The sequence below is a fragment of the Peromyscus californicus genome, unplaced genomic scaffold (genome assembly GCF_007827085.1).
Source record: "Peromyscus californicus insignis strain IS unplaced genomic scaffold, ASM782708v3 Scaffold_6__1_contigs__length_162567912, whole genome shotgun sequence".
NCBI classification, from domain to species: Eukaryota; Metazoa; Chordata; class Mammalia; order Rodentia; family Cricetidae; genus Peromyscus; species Peromyscus californicus.
The window spans coordinates 69,607,155-69,624,161 of record NW_026294584.1 but is presented as its reverse complement, the minus strand read 5'-3'; the positions used below and the strand labels follow the sequence as shown (position 1 = coordinate 69,624,161).

The 17,007-nt window shown below is 38.2% G+C and overlaps 1 protein-coding gene across 1 annotated transcript in view; it reads left to right on the top strand.

The window, feature by feature from the left end:
* Window positions 1-17,007, top strand: part of Skap2 (src kinase associated phosphoprotein 2) — a 163,410-nt gene that overhangs the window by 3,303 nt on the left and 143,100 nt on the right. Inside the window, exons 2-4 of the mRNA XM_052721033.1 lie at window positions 5,631-5,736; window positions 6,310-6,335; window positions 15,097-15,204. Of these exons, the coding sequence (XP_052576993.1) occupies window positions 5,631-5,736; window positions 6,310-6,335; window positions 15,097-15,204 (240 nt within the window). The remainder of the gene's footprint in view (window positions 1-5,630; window positions 5,737-6,309; window positions 6,336-15,096; window positions 15,205-17,007) is intronic.

Sequence of the window (17,007 nt, the reverse complement as noted above, 5' to 3'; positions counted from 1 at the left end):
GGGATTTTGTTCAGATGGCAGTTTTGATTAGAAATATTGCCTTTCCCCCCTATTGGGGATTTCCAGAACAACTTTTTTTTTTTAAACCTTCACACAGTGTAATCAATAATCCCTTTAGGGGCACTTGATTAAGAATGCAATTCATTCCAAACTGAGGTAGGATGTTTTCAATGCCAAGTACAGTATGGTTTGCTCCTCACCTCTCCAATTCCTATTTATAATTTGGTCAACCTTTTGGTTTTATTTTCTGTATGAGATTTATGGTGTATCTAGCGTTCCTTCTGGAGCGTTGGCTGAGTATGCAAAGGGAAGAGTGCCACCTACTGAGTCACCAATAGGCACCTACTTCTTAGTACCTGGATTAGCCCACAGCGCAAGGACGAGCCTGCCCCACTTTGGCAGCGGCAACCTATGAGTATAAAGTTGCTAAGAGAACATTTGATCAGAAAGTGAAATCGTCCTATGGTGTCTTTAAGATAAGTTTCTTCTACAAATAGGGATATGAGTTTGCAAATCAAGGGACCAGAAGTTTATAGAGATTTTGTCTGGGTCAAATAGTATCTGTAAAGGAAGATGTAGCATTAGGAAATTTATTTATTTATCTTAAGAGTGAAATGCCGTCTGTTTTCTTGCTGGGGCCTTTTTTGGCATGGCTTTCCATTGAAAGCATTTTTGCCTTGGATTACTAAGTGAGTCTCTTGATGTTATGCACATTTAAATAGTCAATCTAATCTTAATCCACATTAGTTTCTTTCAAACATCTAAATGTACTAAAAAAAATGAGCAGGCTGTAAGCTTTCCAAGTGTGTTGGTCTCTGCTGGTGTCCGCCTTGAGGTACTTGTAGAAAGAAGGTAAGGACGCCAGAGGAAGGAAAGCCTCTGGTGGTTTGAAACACAGTTCAGTTGTCTCTCATAAATTGAACATTAAGTGTCGTATATGGGTGATAAAAGTGGCATAGGCTAGGTTTTATATACCCATTATTCATTTAGTTTGTCTTTTTCAATTAAAGCCAAGTCTGTCGTTTTCATTCCACTGAGTTTACATTTCTTTTTCAATCACATTCTGAACACATTACAATAGATGCTACCCAACAGTGGGTGGATATAGTGTAAATCTCAGACTAATGTGTGACTTCTTTGAAAATGTGTGGTGAAAAGATTTTGATTAGATAAATCTAAAGTGGTTTGAAAGATGGCCAGGCTTATCTTTCAACAGCTCAGCTTTTTATCAAAATAAACCATTTAGCTTGTAAAGCCAGTTTTGAAAATTTTGTAGCTGATTGGATTATGAAACTCAGATGCGCTTCAGTCATTGCACTCGGTGATCTGCGTTCTTTCTTCATGTCTCTTTCCATGTTTAAGAAGCCCACAGTTCAGCTGTAACCTGGGAAAGTGCAAGGTAATCCAGGGGAAGCCATTGGCCAGAACAATCAATACCTTTTCAATTAGCCATTTTTCCAACTTCGGGTATTTGGTTCCATTGATCTGCATATGCCCAGTTTAATTGATTTTTATGTTTTCTTCATTTCTTCATAACAGTTCATTTCCTGGTTTAACAGAAAAGAAAGTGTGGTTCTGTCCTGATGGCAGCCGAATGTGTAGGCTTTAAGTTAACACATTAAGTTGGGTGACAAACAGCTCAAGGGACACAAAGTAAAATCTGGTTCACACCATCAGGTAGGAAAACATATGGAATTAAGTAGTAAAGCCATTTGGGGTGCCAGGATTGGTTTTTACAGTTATTTTTATTGATCTGGGACTTAGCAAATGGTGGTGGATTCATCCCAGTTCCTGCTTTCTCCCATCGGCAGATTCAGGCCATCCCAGAGGATGTGTGTATAGCTGGACAGAAGAGGTTACTAACCTCAGTGGCCTGTTCTCCACCTCCAGGCTGCAGGTCTTATTCTAGGCTGTTCCGTTGCAGGTGGGGGGTGAGAGCAGGTACTGAGTCCTCACTGTCTCTTGGAGGAGTTTATCGTTGGAAGAATTTTGTTCTTGTACCTATTTACTCTTTGATCTCCATGGAAGTTGGTAGAAATCATAGTTAGTGTGTGTGTGTGTGTGTGTGTGTGTGTGTGTGTGTGTGTGTGTGTGTGTGTGTGTGATACTCTAGAGGAAGGAAGACAGGGTGGCAATTTTTCTAGGGGTTCATACATACAAAGAAAAGGAAAAGAATGGAAATACCATTCAGTGGGTGGCGTGTTAAGTGCTTGCCTCTTAGGGGTCAGATATCTGCTGAGTGGCCTCTGAGTTAACTGCTTAAGGATTGTTGAGCCAGAACACGTCATCTTTTAATTTTGTTTTTAGACCTTAACATTTATGTACAAAGCAGTTGTAAATCTGATTTTTCAGCTGCCTTGCCCCAGATCTTCACAGCTGTTCCCACTGGAAGGCTTACTCTTGACAAAGTTAAGGTGTAACAAGAGCAAGCATTACCACCAAGTTTACTTTCGCTAGGATAACCTTTTCCCGTTGCTAACTTGCAGTTGGAGGCCCATGCAAGTGGGGGTGATTCTGCTGTTAGATGCAGGCTCTGTGTGCTGCCCTGCAGCCCTGGAGGCTGCGGGAGGGTATGAAGAGACAGGGACCATAGGATCTGTTGCGTTGGTGGCATCCTCTTTCCCGGGCTTTATTAAGCAGTAGCGAGTAGCTTCCCCCATCCTGCTTTTCCGTGGCTGGCGCCGGTGGGTAAAAAAACCTCACCCTCAGAGAAAAGGGAGTCTCAGTCCCTGGGCCCTGTGGCCAGTCTGCACAGGCTGACCTTTTCTTGTAGTCAAATTACCACGTTTCCCCGAATTACAGGCAGAAAGGAGTCAGCGAAATCTGCATATGAACAGAAGGACACGACCCCTGAAGGAAGGTAAAAGGGGGCCACAGCGGCTTGCTAGCTCACCGCGGCAGGCTACTTTACCATTTGCAGGGCTATTTAGAGCACAATAAAAAGCTTCAAATCTCTTTTCCAACCAGCCAGAGGAGCGCTTGATTTACCCAAGAGTTTTATTGCTGACTTTTGAAATATTACTCTGGCTTTGAGGTACAAAGCCACAGATCCAGCCCCATTTGTCTGGCGTGGCTGCCCCAAGCTTAGCACTCTGCGCCCAGCTCTCCGCTCCCAGCTACGTGGACAAGAACCCCGAGGTTTAAGGCTGGCTGGGTTTGGACTGGTTTCTGGGGGCAAGGCTGGGGCACCCCAGGACAACCTGGTCCCTGCTCCGACGCTGGCAAAGGCGCCTGGGAGCAAAGTCGGCGGCGGCGAGCTGCGCAGCCCCGCTGTCGCTGCTAGGACAGGCTAGCGTATTCCATCCGTTAGATCTGACGCGGTGTGTATTTTAAGAAGCACCCTAGACTTCAAAAGCTTAAACACTAACCAAATCTGTGGGCAACCAACAAACCAGATTATCGCAGCCTTTTCCAGCTAAAGTTCTCGTGAAACACCACCAGCAGCAAAGCAATTTCTTCTCTGCATCTCTTTGGAGAATTATCAAAAAAGCCAGTGTTTGGAAAACCCTTCTAATTGCTTTTAAGCCTTTTTCTAGGAAAAAGCTTGGGAATAAATATATTAAAAAGACTATTCTAAGAGTATAGATGTTTTCCATACTCAGTCCTCCTCTCGAGAAATATGGATTTCCCCCTATACTCTTTCAACAAATGTTTTCTCAAAATAGAGGCATGGATTCTTCAGAACATATTGGGAGGATTTTAGCAAACAGCACATAGAGCATGCAGCCTTTTTGTTGTTTTCTGTATTTTTAGAAAACTGAAAAGACCCTTTAAAGAAATAACTTGGGCAGTAATTCCTTCTGTTATTGCTTCCGGAGATAGAAAATAGATCCTGTTTGTTTAAACTGGGATTGCATAATGAAAATGTAAAATAGGCAATTAAATACTCGTGGAAGAGGGAATTAAAGGCAAACATTGAGTGAAAATAACATTAAGCAGACTGTTCACCAGTCTATGTGCCCGAGTCTTGCAAGTATAGGGTGAGCTTGGGAGAGCTAGCAGCAGTAGCCTGTTACTCCTTGGTCTACCTTTTCCAAACAGTTACTCCGTGGATGCTAGGGAAGCCAATGATCTTCTCTTTCCGCTAACGTATGCTTGTCTAAAGGAGGCTTTCTCCTGTGGGCACAAACTGCTGCTTCAAGTTTTACTGTTTTGAACCTACTTGAGACCTTGTCCCATGTACACTGACCTCTGACGATGCCTCTTTTCTTCTTAATTTAGGGGCCACAGAAAGAAAGAGGAGCCAGGACATTTTGCTTTCATTTCATTTTGATACTTACTTTTAACATATATGTTGTTACTGGGCTTCAAACTAGAAGTTATTTAAGAGATTGTTTCGTGTTTTAATTTTATTTTTCCCCTTGTAATTATTGGTTTAGCAAAAAAAAAATTATGCACATATTGTGAATCTGTAACAGCTTAATCTATATTCCTAATTGGAGCAAAAGTACTTTTTGTAATCAAGAATTTAAAATTGATTGCATTCTATTCTATGTATTAGGTTTTAAATGGTTCATCATAAATACAGTTGAGAGTGTTGCACTTTTCATTACTTATGTGTAATATGTTTTGAATTTTTTTACCAATGTAAATTAAGAGACAAAGTAGTTAGATAAAAAGAAAGTAAAACACACATCTTTCTAGTACAAAATGTGGGTGATTTGTAGACAGGTTTAAAATTTTAGTATAATTCTCTATGATATTTTAAAGTGAGCCATGAAATTCTGAAAATAAAATATGTGTAAGCTATCCAGAATTTCATGAACAATAGGAACGGACGTCTAGGAATCAAACAACAAGGACTTCTTGAAATTTTACAGGAGAGAGAATTAGCCAACAAAATATTTAAAAGTTTTAAAATTTTAGAAGAGACTATGAGAAATGTTATAGGATGCCATAGAAATCTATTTCCGAGACACTATGTTTTTAAATAATAGAAGGACTCATTCTTTGCTTTTTTATTTAAATAGTATTCCAGTGGCTAGAAGCAGGGTGGGAAGCAAGGGCTCACAGAACCACATAACTGGTTGTCTTTTGACTTTCAGGGAGCCAGCAAGTGTGGGGCAGGTAGCAAGGAGGAGGGTCTGATGTGGGAATCTTGGCGAGAAAGGAAGGGATTTCTTTTTTCCCTTAAGCATTAGATAGTATGTGTTCCTGAAAGTGGATTATACTGGGAAAAGCAAACTCTTCTCAAAGACGTCAGCTCATCTTTAGAAAATACGGCCAATGAGTTGTTCTTATAGCAACTTAAAAATAATTATAAAACAATCGCAGCACATGTATAAAAGCTTTCCACTTGCCTTATAGAAGAGACTTTGTTTTATGGGGCACCGTAGTTTATTAAAACTTGTGTGCTTCTTCCTGGTTTAATGATGCCCAACATCCAAATACCTTTTGCTGTGCTAAGCATCAGTAGAATATACAGATTTTATTAGCTAAGTGGTGAGCAGATTTGTTCAACTTAGTTTTTGGAACATACTTCAACTGTTATGCTTTGGACTGATAAATAACTACCACAGACTGCACAGATATTAACACTTAAGTGTAGAAATGATCATTGACATATTTGTCTTCACAAAAAATAGCTCTTTTTTGTAATTCGTATCCTGTTTTCATATTTCATGGTTTAGATGTTGAAACATTTGTAGCAGACACACTGAAAGGGGAAAATTTATCCAAGAAAGCAAAGGAAAAGCGAGAATCTCTCATTAAGAAGATAAAAGATGTAAAGTCTATGTAAGTCACTTGCCTTTTTATTACTAATTTCTTACTCAGAAATAACTCTAATGTTTATTATGGAGTTAAATTTTATGTGCTGATTTATTAATGTTAAGTATTTTTAAAGGACAGAATATATCTCCACTGTAATAGTTTTAAACACAGATGTAATATTCTTTTTGTTTATAGTTATATATTTTTTCTGAGTGTCTTAGCAAAATGCTGTGTTTATTTTGAGCATCTGAGGACATATTTGAGGATTTTACTACCCATCAGACCTTGAAAAAGAAAATCTTTTAAATTGTTACTGCATTAAATAAACAAATGTAATATATTATAGATATTAAAGATATATGTTCTACAATTAGATCTTTTTTAAAATTATCTCTCTTTCATACTTAAATCTTTAAAAATGCATGTATTATAAATTCCTAAGCCTCTTGGAATTGCCATTTCAGGACAGAAATAGTTTTTTATCTAGATGTATATTTATAATATAGATTTTGGATTTGAATTTGAATTATTGCCACTAATTAGACCTTGCTTTGATTTTCAACCACATTTAAATGTTTTATTTTCTTTATTTTGCAGCTATCTTCAGGAATTTCAAGACAAAGGTAAATTTCAAATCTGAAATGACTTTCTTTTGTGGAGATTTTCAATATGGTAATCTAACATTCTGAAATTTTATAGTTGGAATCAAAATTTTAATTTCCATACTATATGTTTAGACCTTCAAGATGAGGGTGCTAGCTCCCCCTGCTGAGAGGAGTCTCAAGAAGCAGATCTAGACTGCTCCGCATTTCATAGTCTTAGGTGTGTGTTAGAGCAGTCTAAGTACAGGCGTGTACCTGCAGTTGCACACGGAGGAGTCAGGCATGTACCCGCAGTTGCACACAGAGGAGTCAGGCATGTACCCGCAGTTGCTGCACTCACAGTCAGGCATCAACCTGCTGTTGCAGAGTCAGGCATGTACCCGCAGTTGCTGCACTCACAGTCAGGCATGTACCCGCAGTTGCTGCACTCACAGTCAGGCATGTACCCGCATTTGCTGCACTCACAGTCAGGCGTGAACCCGCAGTTGCTGCACTCACAGTCAGGCGTGAACCTGCAGTTGCTGCACTCAGAGTCAGGCGTGAACCCGCAGTTGCTGCACTCAGAGTCAGGCGTGAACCCGCAGTTGCTGCACTCAGAGTCAGGCGTGAACCCGCAGTTGCTGCACTCAGAGTCAGGCGTGAACCCGCAGTTGCTGCACTCACAGTCAGGCGTGAACCTGCAGTTGCTGCACTCACAGTCAGGTGTGAACCTGCAGTTGCTGCACTCACAGTCAGGCGTGAACCCGCAGTTGCTGCACTCAGAGTCAGGCGTGAACCCGCAGTTGCTGCACTCACAGTCAGGCGTGAACCCGCAGTTGCTGCACTCACAGTCAGGCGTGAACCTGCAGTTGCTGCACTCACAGTCAGGTGTGAACCTGCAGTTGCTGCACTCACAGTCAGGCGTGAACCTGCAGTTGCTGCACTCACAGTCAGGCGTAAACCTGCAGTTGCTGCACTCAGAGTCAGGTGTGAACCTGCAGTTGCACAGAGTACTTAGATGAAGCAGAGGTGGGCTGTCACCCGTTGCTGTGTTACACCACAGAGGTGGTTTTATGGGGATGTAGGTGGACCTCAGCTGGGTGATCATGATTCATGCTTGTGTGGCACAGGAGATGGGACATGCTAGGATTTACACAGGCTAGAAGGCACTCCACCACTGAGCTATGTCCCGAGCCCTTAGGTCATGTTTTTAAAGGATGAGTAAAAATAGTTACAAATTTTATTTGATAGCATGAATAATATGTTTTCAAATGCTGATTTTTATTTTTATTTCGGTTCTTTTGATTTGAATACATGTGTACTTTAGAAGTTTCTAGAGATGGGAATTTGGTTTCATTGTTTTTGAAATATATGGGAGCATAGGTAAGGTGGCAGTTGTCCTTTAGATCTGAGAGGCTGTTGACTAAAAGGCACTGGGAGTCTCAGGTACTCCATATTTCCAGTTCTTTGAGAGGACCTGAGTACTGTCCTTATTCCCGGGGTGCTAGTTCACAGGTCATGACCTTCCTCTTGTGGATGGCAGGATAAAGGTTACACTGTGAGGTCGGTTCATGGGTGGAACTGTTTCTGAGTGTGGGTGAGAAGACAGTGTGGCACCTTCTTACCGGGTCCCCATCATAACTCCTACTTGAGGTGACTGTAAGTAAGAGGACAGCCACAGCTCCAGGACCCCAAGCTCTGAGACCCATACACCTAGTCAGTTACCAAGAAGTTTCCATTTCTACGACATTGGCTTGTCAGGATCCGTGTGAGCCAAGTGGACCAGAAGAGGATTTGCCGTACTGAGATGTTTTAAACATGATAAAAGCTAAGAGCAGGAAAATGTCTCCTCCTCCTTTTTAGTACTTACAGTTCTGTGCTACAAGGAGTCTTAAACCGTGGGCTTAATCCTGTTGCATTTACTTAGGTGACTACAAAAATGAGTTTATTCATTTTGATCATGATTTTTTTTTAATATAATGCGTTATTTGTGAAGAAATAACAGATACCAGATCTTAACTCTTCTTAAAAAAATGTGTTTTGCTGCACTGATTATTTATTGAGCTCTCATTGTGGCTTAATTATTTGTACATTAAAACATTTTCAGCTAAGAAGGCATGATAATGGGAAGCCATTGTATAACTGCGTGTCGTTCAGTAATAGTGTCGGGGCTTTCCCTTTGGGATTCTGTTTTAGAACTTGTTCAGGTGTGTGGATATTAAAATTACATTACTGAGACACATTCTTTGTCTCCAAAGAGAATGGAAGTTTATATAGTATTGGATAGAAATTGAAAAATGAGCTTAGAAGAAGAGTTCAAATAATGTGGAATTCAGAGATTTCCTCATAATCATTTTCCTCTGTATAAGTCCTTTGCAGCTCAGTCCTGCTGTATTGACTTAACTAATCACCAGGACTGCCTGTACAAAGTAAGCCCGTGGAGAAATTAGATGTATACCTTGGAGAAATATGAGAAGCTGAGTAATTTTATGCCATCACACCCTTACAATATATTCAGCTTTGTTCTAAAAGGACTATTTTGTATCTTATTAGGACTAGGAAAGGACTTAGATAGACTTAATAGTTGCAAAGTGGTTACCCAGCAAGCATTGTCTTTAAAAGATCTCTATGTTGAAGGAATTCAGTTCTAGGTTGTTTTGATGCTGCTGGCCTGCTTCCATTTCCCTGTGGGCATCTGGGGCATTTTCCTGTTTTTACCCTCTCCCCCACCTTCCCCATCACTGTCTTGTTGCTATGGGATCACAGTGAAGTGAGCGGAAATTCACCTTTGTACTCTTGTTTTTCATCCTTTGTTAAGTCAGTGCTAGGTTAATTTTAATATCACTATTGTGAGAAAGAGGTTCAGGTAGAGAGTTCTTAAACAAAATGAATAAATTGAGATTTACTCATTTATAACTGTAGTTATTAATTTCTGTAATGTTCACAGGTGTCCGTTTCCTCCTTATGGGCCCTTTTCATTCCTTCCCCTACACCGTAGACGATCTCCCATCTTGGGATTTACCAAAGCAAAGTTTACAGGTTGAAGTGTTCAGTCTTTAAAATGAGTTAAATTGATATGATAGTTGCAATCTTAAACTGTATAGATCTTAGAAGATTTCCTTTGGTATTTCTGCATTTTGTGAGAATAGCTTACTTTGCTACAGTGGCTTCTCAGTGTTGAGGCTCACTGGTAAACTTTCCATGATTTATATTTATTTCCAAAGGAAGATATTGTTTTAAAACTTCCCTTCCCATTTATTTGATTTTTTAAGGTTCTTATATAATTGAGCATAGATTCCCCATTGAATAGATCTGTCAAGTTGTTAACTTTAGAATAATTATCAGTTGTTTATCTAAATGCCTTAATTTTTATTAAGAAATATTTGGTCTAGGCAGAACATAGTTTGCTTGGTATAGTCCCCGTTATTCAGTGGAAACACTGCCAATTCATCTAAAATAAAAAGGTCCCGTAAATGTGGAACTCTTGACAAGACAGATAACTGATGCAGGTTTCTTAGTTACAATATGTCCTGATACTATCAAGTGTTCTGAACCCTAACCCTGTAGGTTCAAGGTCTCTACACATTGGAATTCTGCTGTATGATTAAAATTTTTTGTTGAGACAGGGTCTCTCATTTTAGCCCAGGCCAACCTCTAGCTCAGGATTACAGACGTACACCACCATACTCTTAACACATAATTATTTTTTAATTGTTCTCCATCACAGGCCTCTTAAAGTGACTTAAAATAGTTATTTTTGCAGTTTACATATTACTATTTTTGTAAAGACTGTTAGTTATTGAGCATTAGCTAGAATTTTCTAATACATATTAGGTCCATGACAAATAGTTACACTCTAGTTAAATCTTTGCCTTGTATTAGTCTCAGTAATGATTTAGGCATTACTTCCTTTATAGATTTATTGAAATAAGATAATGCAACCCATAGCAGTTGTTCAGTAAGTACTGCCCAGTGTGTATTCTCCAGTGTGACTTTGTCAAGAGGATTGAAGTTAATCTCCATTCTGAAGCTCAGTTTTGAAAGAAATTTTTAGAAGTCTTTAAGTCATTAAAAGAAGTAGATTTTAAATGAGACACCATTTCAAGAGAATGTTTTTCAACCCTGCAATCACTAGTGTCTGGCTTTTTTCTTTCCCTGTGCTGGGCAGTCTAGGCGTGTACTCACCCCAGAGCCTCAGTGCTGGCCAGCATCTAGTTCTGAAATGTGACTGTTTGAGATGCTGCAGCTCTGATGCTCTCACCTTTTCCTGGAGAATTCCTTTTCCCTCTAATTGTGAAACAGTGTAATAGATTGTGCCCTTAAGACTCTATCAGTATTGTTAAATATGCACAGATTTATTTAGAAAGCAATTTCCTTCCACCTTCCCATTCGTATTATCTAAGCTTATTAATTGACCACTTTGTAAAAATAGCAAGACTGTTAGGTAAGAGGGGATACATCTTAGTGTGGTCTAGTGGAGTCTTCAGAATAATGGAAGAGTCAGTCTTTGGGTTTAATTTCCTTTCCTTTAACCTCCTAACATAGTATAGTTGCAATCGAAAGTTAACTCCATAATGAAATCCGAGCAAATTAAACTAAAGGAGTTCCATCCCACCACCCCTCCCTCCTCATGCTTGTACAAGTGTGTTAAAGCATGTTTGAGATAATGGGGCCTGTAATGGTAGAAACCTATTTCCAAGGTAGTCCTGGAAAAATGATGGCCTTATTTCGAATCCCTGCCTCAGTTTGGTGTGAGTTATGCTTATTATTTGTTGGCTGTAAGTTGGCCTTCTAAGAATGAGAGGAAAATCTTACTGTGTCATTTGGTGGCTTAAAAACTGAACTTCCCTTAAGAAATTACTAAGCAAATGCATAATTCTGTATGTTTAGCTGTATATTATTACTTGAGAAATCAGATTGGCTCAATGAACTGATAGAGAATTAGAAATTAATTTGTTTTCACTTGGAGTTATCTTTCCAAATTTTGTCCTTGATGTTCTTTGTGAGGGAACGATTATTCTAGAAGCTGTATTTTAGTTATAATTTTCTTTAACAGCTGTACATATTTATGTAGTACAAGTGGTATTTCAATATGTATGTGAAACAGGCTCTAAATTTTAGGTATATTTGGCTAATTATCGAGTTATATTTAAAATAGGATTGTATTTGACAAAATAGGCGATAAATTGGGCAGAATGCCTTCGGTGGTTGTGGAGATCGTGACTGCGCAGTCGCTGTTGACTGCATCTGTAGGCATTTAAGAAAATGGTAATTGATTATAAGCCATGTGAAAAGGGATGGCTAGCAGTATTATAAATTTCAAAGTAGTTATCAGGGACCTATGCTGCTGTGATACAATTAAGCCTTGAAGTTGCCACTAAAACGTAGGGAAGGGATGCCTTGGATCATTGTCTTTTAGATGGTTAACTTTGTATCGTTAATTAAACTTTTGAAAGTTGTGGGATAAATCAAATGCTTTTCTAGGGAAACAAGAAACAGTATTAATGAGCAACAACCCCATAATTATCCTTGTGAGTATATAACAGGGACACATTCATGTCTTTTCTTTGCGCAATAACTTTTACAAAGAAGTATTTTTAAACTGATCATTAATTTTATGACCACAGAAATGAGATGCAAAATTTATGCTGTTGTCATTGGCACAGGCTCAAGGCACCACGGACATTATGTGTGATTGTAATAGAATGGCTGCCAACTAATGACTCTGCAGACATTACATTCGAGCACGCTTTTCTTTTAGATGTCTGATTAGTCGGTAATGCTTTCAATTATGTCTGTAAATTGTATTGGATACGTTTACCTGATGCCCATTGTTGATTGGAGTTCAGTATTTTATTACATAAACACACACTGAACATTTTCCTTTTAATTTATAGAAGCCTTTGCAGGTATAGCTATAGATACTTAGCCCTGGGGAAGAAAGATGCCGTGTGCTACTCAACAGCGACCCCTGTGTTCAGTTACAGAGCCTCCGAAGAAAACGGCTTTCCCCCTTTACGGGAGGGGGAAGTGGCTGGAAAGCAGAAGCAGAGGGTAAAGAGATGGCTCCTGGGTGCAGTAAAGCCATGCTGAGAGTCGTGCTCTCTCAACTCCATGCAGCTTTAAAAAAGGAATGCTCCCCACACAGATGCTGTATAGATTCCTGTACATTTGGAGCAGGTCCTGGGCAGAGAGAGGGTGGGGGCAAGAAGGGGTGTGGGCCAGGGAAGTAAGCAGTCCCATAGCAGTAGTTAATTTAGCTTGTCTCTGATAAATACAAATATCCCACTGACTTAGAAAAATCAACTCCTTCAGTCAGTCTCAGGTCTTATAATAAGTAAACTGAAGACAGTTTCACTTTCATATATAATCAAAAAGTATTTAAAAAACAAAACAAAACAAAACCAGAGAGGTCTTTCAACATCTCGGTGACTGATTTTTATAGAATAAACTTTCTTACATCAAATGTTATTGATGTTTTGGTTTTTATAATCTTGGTTATATATAGCATTTATATACAATATAATTTGGCATATGAACCCATGTGTGCATGGTCACATACATACACACTAAAATAGATAATAGACATATCAAAAGTTAAACTATTGATCTTTAAAACTTTAAAAGGTTTCGCCGGGCGGTGGTGGCGCACGCCTTTAATCCCAGCACTCGGGAGGCAGAGCCAGGCGGATCTCTGTGAGTTCGAGGCCAGCCTGGACTACCAAGTGAGTTCCAGGAAAGGCGCAAAGCTACACAGAGAAACCCTGTCTCGAAAAACCAAAAAAAAAAAAAAAAAAAAAAAACTTTAAAAGGTTTCATTTGTCTGGTCATTTCCATATAGAATGTGAGGATTAAGCCTGAGCATCTGAGTTCGTCTCAATGGATTGCTTAGATTTATTGTTACCTGTAGTTATAACATCTGCTATCCCGAATGCTAAGTTCTGGTAATGTGTATGAAGTAACCTGACACCTTAAACATTCAGCAAGGAATTTATTTATTATTTATTTATTTATGTTAGTGTGTAATGTGAAGTGTCCTTAGAAAATTAATATACCAATTCTCACTTATTAAAAATAGGGCATAGCAATTAAAAGTAACTGAGAATTCTGTGGTCTTTACTATATATCTCATGTATTATCACAAATATTTTAGTAGCATTTTCTGAGGCTCCTTTTTATGTTTGTAAATAAGTACTCTCTTCATAAAAGAGATATTTTAATGTTCTGGAAAGTACTTTGAACATCCTGAGAAAGATGAGCTCTGAAGAGTTAGTAGCATCTACATGCATATTTTGGAATTTTAGCTGGGGAAGAGATATTACCAGATTTAGTGTATCACTGACAGAATTGAGATGAGATAGCCATCTTATTCTGTTCTTCAGGAGGGATGTCACCATCTCTACAAAGTTTTTGAGGCTAAGGATGATGGTTGCTCATGAAATAACAAAATCATAAGGAAATAGAAATTAACAGTTAATTCTTAAATTATGTAGACAATGTTGTCTGGAAAGAAGCAATCTCTTTAAAATGTGCAGGAAAATAGGAGGCAACCATCAAACGCATGGCAGAGGACACACACATCCCATTGGATGGATAGAGAACACACACACATCCCATTGGATGGATAGAGAACACACACACATCCCATTGGATGGATGTCAGAGGACACACATATCCCATTGGATGGATAGAGGACACACACACATCCCATTGGATGGATGTCAGAGGACATACACATCCCATTGGATGGATAGAGGACACACATACATCCCATCAGATGGATGTCAGAGGACACACACACACATCCCATTGGATGGATACGGACACACACATCTCTATCAGGTGGATGTCAGAGGATGTACACACATTCCATCAGATGGATGTCAGAGGACACACACATCCTTTTGGCAAAATTTCCTTCAGCTGATAACAGATAATTTCAGTTGTTAACAAATAGCACACTATTAAAGATATGTTTTGCTGTGTTGTTGAATTCATAAGAAAAATGATTATGTATAACTGGGCTTAGCAAATAGTTAATTCATTTTTTTGTAAGTATTAAGATACTTTTTAACCAAGTATATGGGAACCCCCCTCACCCACCAGCTTTTATCATAGAAATTAAATATGTAAAGCAAGTAGATAAACAGACTTCTACAAACCAACCTAGGATTTGGGAATCAAATAGGAAACAGGCTACCACAAGAAAACAGTGGCTTATATACCACTGTGTGAAAATGGAAAGGGTTTGTAGATTATTGTGTTTGAATTGAGAGGGATTATATGAGTCTTAAGGCATTTTCCCCTTAATGAATTCCTGCTCTTGAAAATGTAACTATTTTTAATCTAATATAATCCTGTGGTGACTTTTAATGAAAACAGTGTTCATGTGGCTTTACATAGTCAATTTCTCATTACAATTTTTCAAATTATTGAGGAGGTAAAGGGGATTACTTGAAATATTTTCTCTGTTATGCTTTCCGCTTTTCAGTTTCTGTTAGATTACTTTGTCTTGTTTAATCTTTGTTTGTTTGTTTGTTTTTGTTTTTTGAATGTGTAGAAACCTTCTTGATCTTGGGATTGGGTCTTTTTGGGTCTCAAGTAAGCATTTGTCTGCTGACCTTTAAACATAATTGCTAAGTCATCTCTATTATGATGCATCTAAAATAAAGTCAGACCTGGTTTACATAGTTCAAAAATGCTTTGGTTTTTTCCTGTTTCAGTGACTAAATTTAATGATCAAACTGACTTGCATTATTTTCAATGGAAAATCATAAGAGGCATTTCTCTGATTCATTTACAGGTGATGCTGAGGAGGGGGATGAATATGATGATCCTTTTGCTGGGCCTCCAGACACTATTTCCTTAGCCTCAGAACGCTATGATAAAGATGATGATGGCCCCTCTGATGGTATGTGATGCTCCACCGTAGAATATACCTCTTGGCACTGTCATACGAAACTGCTGCATGCAGAGGGAGTGGGTTTATCAGAAAGTTCAGGCCTGGGGACCCTCACCTCTAACAGAACCTTTTCAGGACGGAAGAGCTCTCTCGAGTGGTCCTCGGGAGGCTGCTTAAGTGTGTGGTTGCTTCCTTCTTTTTTAAAGGAAATTCTCGTAACTAGAATTTTCAGGCAAGTACTGGTATTGTTACAGGAAGTTCTTAGCAACAGTTTGTTGGTTAATTTAATATTATCAGATTCTTGCTTCATATTTAATTGTGCCCCCTAATGATTTTTTGTATTATTTATTGTATAAATAATGAAAAAGGTATTTGGTGTACTTTTTCTTAAAACTTCATACAAAATGAGTTCATAAAATATTAAATCAATTATTTCTACATTGCCTTCTCATATTGAGACAGGTTTTTTTCTTATCAAATGCCTTCTTACTGCACATTTTCAGTTTTCTGATTACCACTTAAAGTTGTCCCGTATTACACATTAATAGTACAGTGTATTCTATTAATTGAATTAGTAATAGAGTTGATTGTTTATATCTTAGTGATTTTTTTAAAAATCTATAGACTGTTTCAGAGTTGTGAATCTTATTTTTAGGATACAGCAATTGTTTTTTTTTTTTTTTTTTTTGATAGCCAGACAAGTGAATCTGCACTCTGGAAACCTCGTAAGCGTGATCTATAGTTATAAATTAAGAATGCGTACCAGTGCATTAGCTATGCATATGAATTTGTGCCACTCATAGTTTCGCATAGACATAGAAATGAAAGATGTCTTTTGCCACATATGATGATCAAACTGTGCAGTTCCGTCTCTAAGTACAATTGCTGAATGAAAATGTGCTTCCTGCATCAGAACACTCCACATTCTGTGTTATCCAGATCATTCCCTTTGGAAACATAAATTGCTTTTATGAGGTATAAAATTATGTGTATTGCAGAACAGGGATAAGTCAAGTGCATGCATAAGTGATAAACATTCTAACCACTGACTCAGAACAAAACAATCTTTTTTTTTATATCCAGAACTTTGTCCAATGTGTAGTAGTGATAATCGTATCCATTTTCTGTTAACTTTTACAGTGAATTTCTGCTCTAAAAGGAAGGAGTGTTTTTTGTCTTCTGTCTTTTACAAAAATGCACGTTTCTTGTCACCCACACTTGCTGTCTATAACCAAACATCACCCTTTCTATCCTCATCTTTAGCATTTTATAATTGATGAAATAATATTTTCAGGCAAAATAACGAATTATTATTTAAGTTGTACTGTTTTAAGACTCATTACAATTATTTGTTTTGCTTCTCTGTAAAATATATGTATGTGTATGTGTGTGTATGCATGTATATATGTGTCTGTACACAGAGACAGAACATTTATATTCAAAAGAATAAACATACATTGACTGTATTCATCAAGTACATTTATCAAGTTTTCAAAATGAGCACAAATATTTTAATGTATAGAGACCATTATGTTGATTATAATAGCCTAGTGAATTTTAGAAAAGTGAATTGTTATTAAATCATAGAAACTTTTATGATTATTGTGTTTTTTCTTAAGAATAAATGATTTGGGGGTCTGGTGAGATGGCTCGGCAGGCCTGAAAACCTGAGTTCTATCCCCAGGACTCACATGGTTGAAAGAGAAAACCAGTTCCCACAGGTTCATCTCTGACCTCCTCATGAGTACTGGGGTACATGCGTGCACCACTCCCATCAATAAATAAGTGTAAAACAAATTTAAAATTTTTTAT